This window comes from Impatiens glandulifera, chromosome 1 (assembly GCF_907164915.1).
Source record: "Impatiens glandulifera chromosome 1, dImpGla2.1, whole genome shotgun sequence".
NCBI classification, from domain to species: domain Eukaryota; kingdom Viridiplantae; phylum Streptophyta; class Magnoliopsida; order Ericales; family Balsaminaceae; genus Impatiens; species Impatiens glandulifera.
This window is the reverse complement of record NC_061862.1, coordinates 45,182,656-45,188,535: the sequence shown is the minus strand read 5'-3', so window position 1 is coordinate 45,188,535 and position 5,880 is coordinate 45,182,656. Positions and strand designations below refer to the sequence as shown.

The 5,880-nt window shown below is 27.8% G+C and overlaps 1 protein-coding gene across 1 annotated transcript; it reads right to left on the bottom strand.

The window, feature by feature from the left end:
• Positions 1 to 156: 156 nt before the first annotated feature.
• LOC124920588 (probable polygalacturonase) lies at positions 157 to 2,231 on the bottom strand. Its single transcript, XM_047461101.1, has 5 exons — positions 2,084 to 2,231; positions 1,552 to 1,863; positions 1,357 to 1,477; positions 1,035 to 1,280; positions 157 to 947 (listed from the first exon to the last, which is right to left on the bottom strand). Exons 1-5 carry the CDS (start codon positions 2,141 to 2,143, stop codon positions 286 to 288), a joined length of 1,401 nt encoding a protein of 466 aa, XP_047317057.1. The 5' UTR covers positions 2,144 to 2,231; the 3' UTR covers positions 157 to 285.
• Between the last annotated feature and the right edge of the window lie 3,649 nt (positions 2,232 to 5,880).

Genomic DNA, 5,880 nt, shown 5'->3' with positions numbered 1-5,880 from the left:
CATTTTTATCCTTCACAATATTTGAATAATTTGGTAATAGCATTTCCCTCAATCTGATTAGAAAAAAAAATACTGATAGACAATGGTGGTTTATATTTAAAATAATTTGTATGCAAATATGATATATTTTCATAATAATAAAATAACAAGAACTTATAACTAACAAAAAAATAATAAAAATTCTTACACATGAATCAATAAAATCAGTCTCTGTACAATGAAAAAAATATGCAAAACCAGAATTTATACTTCTTATTCTTAAAAAGAATCAACAAAACTCAAACCTCATAGATCTGCCCACCCCTTTGATTCCAACACCCAATTGCAAGAAGAAGCTCCTGAAGAATCCGAAAGCTCGGCACAAGGCTCCGGCGACACCAACCGAGAAGAACCCGAAACGCTCGAGCAAACCCACGAATTATAATCAGATGTAACTGATAATGAAATATTCGATAAACATATAGAAGTAAAAGGAGATTCTTCAATCCCCACGAAACTCCCAGGCCGAGTAATATTCACCCCAACCACATTCCTCAATGTAATTCGATCAAAAACCGGGACAGCATTCGGGTCGAAACCTTGATCAGGGTGGGAACCTTTATGACCGGAGAAACTGAATGCGGTTTGTATGTTCTTCAACTCGACATCAGAGATTACTATGTCCTCTATGTAACCACCTCGGCCTTTTGTTGTTCTGAGCTCAATACCTTGTAAAGAATCGTGGAGTTGGATTTGTTCTATTAGAACTGATGAAATTCCGCCTGACATTTCGCTTCCAATTGCGAGAGCAGAGCCCGATGATGCTTGAAGGATGACTTGTTTTATGTGGACGCCGGTTGTTGGTTTTCCATAGGCTATACCGTATTCATCCCAACCTGATTTTAACGCGATTGCGTCGTAGCCTGTTCTAATACTGCAGTTTTTTATGCACACTTGAGCAGATGAATCTGGATGAAGAGAAACAACTTCTTGTTGGTTCATTATTATGGATAAAAATCTAAATCAAATAAACACTTAATCTGAAATTGGGTTACCTGGTACTATACCAACCGTGAAAGGTGATTCAGGCGGAGCATAAACAGAGATATTGTGAATATGAACATTACTACTATATACAGGATGAACAGCAAACGAAGGAGAATTCAAAAAAGTGATGTTTGATACTATAATATCCTGTGAACCAATGAATTCAACAAGATGTGGACGGCTATGATTTAGAGTTCCAGAATTGAACCAATTCCACCAAATCAATCCCTGTCCATCTATAGTCCCGTTATCTCCTGTAATCAGAACAACTGATTTGATTAATTAAGCCCCAATTTGAAGAAGAAGAAAAAGAAGAGATTTGAATCATACCTGTTATTGTAACATCTTTTAACATATACCCATTGATTAAACTCCGATACCTTCCACCGGGAAACTCAAGACCACGTCCATATGATGGCAACGGTTCTGCAATCCCCCAATTAGAGGAATCCTAAAAAACCCATTTCAAATTTCAGACCAAATAACTTAAATCAATCTGGGAAGAACAAAAGAGATCAAAGGAACCTGAGATCCAAGAATGGTGGCTCCTTTTGATAAGAAAACAGTAAGATGACTAGTAAGGTTAAAGCTTCCGGTGAGCCATATTCCCGACGGGACATAGAGCTGAGCACCACCTTTATCAGCAAATGAATTAAGATAAAAGATTGCATTCTGAAACGCGACTGTATTCAATGTTTTCCCGTCGCCGACAGCTCCAAATTCCAAAATAGATACACTATGTGGCCTACGTTTAAGAGATGGGTTTTCCTCACATTGTCCTCTTTCACTTTCAATTCCATTGCTCTGTATCAAAACCACCAGCCAGAGCAATGACACCTGAAGATTTAAAATGGGTTTTTGTAATTAAGTTCATTAAGATCTTAAACAAATTTCAAATAATCTTGAAATTTGGATCAAACCCAGAAAACCCAAGAGATGAAATCTGATGAAGAAAGCTAATCTGGACTTGATCGATGCAGATTACTGAATACCCATTAATCAAGTGAGGGTTTTAAATCGAAAAGTTAAAAGCATTTACAAAAAGAAACATACTTACTAGCAGCTTCACGACGGTGGCCGGTTTCTGCATCAGAACCACCGGAAGAGACAACGGCATCTCCGCCGGAGAGAGATAGAGAGAGAAAGAGAAAGAAAGGCAGTTTAAAATACTGTAGCTTTCTGGGTTTTCTGAATTATTATTATTATGAATATTAAAATATAGATCGCAAAGTTTGAGTCTTTATTACAAAATGACAAGAATATTAATATATACCAAGACTAAACAAAAGTCTCTAATATATAAAGCAAAACCATGAGTTGGCTTACCAAACGGTTATAATTTATTTATTTTTTAATTATTAAAAATGTCTTAAAGATAAAGAAAGTTGAAACTAACTTAATTAAAAAAACAAATCATATTTTTAATAATTTTATTAAGAAATTGGATTAATCTTGTAAGAAATGAAGAAATGATAATATTTTGATCCATTTAATGCAAGCACATGAGAATATAAGATATTCTTCCGTTACTTTATTCATTCAGATAGAAAAAAACCTGATTTTCTTATTATTAATTATTATATTTCTGATTTAATCTTAAAACGTATGCATGATTATAATATTTAATTTGTAAGATTTTATTAAAGAAAAAGGTGAAAATAAAGGAAATTAGTAAAAAAAAGTATCAAATTAAACGGTTGATTAATAATATATTAATAATATATGGAGTTTAGTAACGTATGAAGAGAGAGCTTTGTTTTTTAAAATATTCTATTAAATTAAAAGGTACATTATGATTAAAAGATTTTATTTATTATAGTTTTAAAATTTAATAAAAATGTTTTAATGTTTGATCATTATTTAAATACAGAAGATTGATAATAAAATAAAAATGATTTGATATAAAATGATTGTGGATCAAATAAATGTTATTGATTAAATAACTATTAGAGAAGAAGTTATGAATCAATTTTGTTTTAAACTCTAAGACCCATAATCTTAATTAATATGTTTAAATAAATAAGGTATTGATTAAAAATAACAATAACAAAATAGGAAAAAAAGATGCTAAGATTGAGCTAATAAGCTTAATTAAATAAGGACTAGTGTGATTCAATTTATATTGGTAAATATACTAGTTATAAATAAAATAATTTTTTTAATATTTAATAAATAAACCAAATAATAATCTATAACAAATAAAAATATTAATTTAAAATGATTAAACACATCCACCTATTTATGTAGTTAAGTGGTAAAAGTTGGTTTAATAAACAAAAATGTCATTAATTCGATTTTAACTGAAAACGTCGTGAGTTTAAACATAACATTGCTATGAAAGCATGGTGCTAGGTGGTAATTTTATTTAGTTAAACTAAAATATCAAACAAATCAATTATTAATGTTTCAAACAGCTTAAATACTATGAAAAATATATTAAACTACAGTTATTCTTAAAATTAGTCATAAATTGAATCAAATTACTTTTTATACTTAAAACTGGTTTGATATGGTTATTTTAAAAGTAATTCAAATAATGTTTAGTTTGATCTATAATCAGTATATAAATTCAAAATTGAAATATTAAAAAAAAAAAAAATTTAAAATTATAGGCCTGGCATCTACTTGTTGAAATAATGAATGAAAGGTGTTAATAAGACAAATTAATGAGAGGTGATTAGTGAGTAGATCGATGAGGAGGTTCAGAATTCTCAGAGGTGTCGGACGCGTGGCGCCGCTGATATTGTTGGTCAAAGGGCGGCGGTGGCACGGCGGAGAGGGAGTGTGCGAAAAATAATGGAAATACATAATACATTACATGGGTTGTCGTGTCGGTCCCCATGTGGGATGGCAAGAAAAGTGGGACCCATATTCAATCATGTTTAGTCTTGCCAGCTTGGCAACTTTTTAGTGACAGACAGACAAAACATATATGGGAGTATAGAGATATATATATTACTCTCATGTCCTATGCAGAACTTAACAGCAGAGAGCCAATAACTTTTGTTGAGAAGGAGAGTTTTTTTAGTTTTATTTGAGTTTAATTTTAAAAAAATTGGATTGATAAAAATTAAGAAAAAATTAGTTTTTAAAATTAGTAAATTAAATTATATTTTTTATTTTAGAAGATATGGTATAAATGAGAGAACGATGGTTTAGAGAGAATAAAATTAGAGGATAATTTTGATATTTATATGATAAAATTATTTAATTTGATGGTTGATAAAATATTTGAATTTTGGAATAAAAACGAGTTTTATTCTAAAAATTCTTTCATCAAACGAGGCCTTGAACATGATTCTTTTTGTTATTTCAAAAATTCATACAAAATTAATTTTTTAATAAATTATTTTTCAATAATTACCTAACTTATTTTATTAATCAAAATACTAAAATATTTTTTATTTTAAATTATTATTTTTTATTTTATTTATATATATTAATATTCTATAAAATTTTTTTTATCAAAAATAATCATCACATTCTTAAAATTACTAAAAATTATTCATTTTTCTTTTCTCTATATTTTTTAAAAAAACCCAATCCCAACCAGGTTTTAGTTGTATGAATTTTAAGATTTTGAAAAAAATATTTATTAATAAATTAAAACTTTTAGATGAAAATTTGAATTATTAATTAAAAAAAACAGTTATATTTAATTATATAAAATATAAAATAAGAATAATTTAATATTTTTATTAATTATTTAAATAATTATTTAAATGTTATAATCTGAAAACTAAAGTTTAAAATAAAAAATTATTCTCCAATATTTGTTTATTGAAATTGGAATTTGATAGGTTGTGATTTTTATAAAATTTTAAATATAATCTCCAATATATATATATATTTTTTAATTATTTAATTAAATAATTTTATCACTTATTTTTTTTTATTATTATTATATATTCATATTGTTTATATATTTTTACTAAAAACAATTTGATTATGAGGTTTTTAGGATTTTTTTGAAAATTAATAAAATGTAGGTTTATTTAAAATTTTGTAGGATGTATTATTATTATTTTATTTAAAATTAAAATTTAATAAAAATAAAATAAATAATATTTTAATTAATTAATTAAGTAATTTAATAAATAAATAATAAAAAAAAATTTAAATCAGAAAACCCAATATCAAATAATTGTTTGATCTTGAGTTTTTAAAAAAAATTTTATATAATTTTTTTTTTTGGAAAACGGTTATATCTATCTATTTTATTAAAATTCTAAAAGTGGGAGGGTTAGAAATCAAGATAGACAAACTCTAGCTATGATTAAGGATAACAATCAAAAGACCTAAAAAAGTAACATTTATTTATTCTAAAAAACAGAGATTACAAACAGAAAAGATTACATTCAAACCTAACCATCCCAGTTTGGGATTTTCACATGCCATCTATTTTCATTGAGATGTTTTCTTCCCCTTCCCCTTCCTCTTCCTCTTCCTCTTCCTCTAACGATAAAAGGAGATTGTATTGAAGAGGATGATGCGTATTGTTATTTCTCATTTTGAATTCTTTCTTTGTACGAGCCCATTCTGATTTGATAAAAAAATCATTTATGAGAATTTCAGGGCTTTTACCTTTGTTATCTTCAACTTGAATTTATATATTTTTGTCTTCCTTATCTTCAGCTTCAGCTTCAGACTCCACATCGGTTTTGGAATCTTCTTTATCGACTTTAGAATTCTCTATTTCAGTTTTGAAATTCTGGGTATTTTTTCTTGAGTTTCCTGAACAACAACTTGAGGTTTATCTTCCATTTTCAACCTAATTCTTTGCATTACACAAAATTTTCATTTCCTCTTCACCTTGATTCCCTTTACACTCTTTCTTTCACTGTTTTCCTTTTT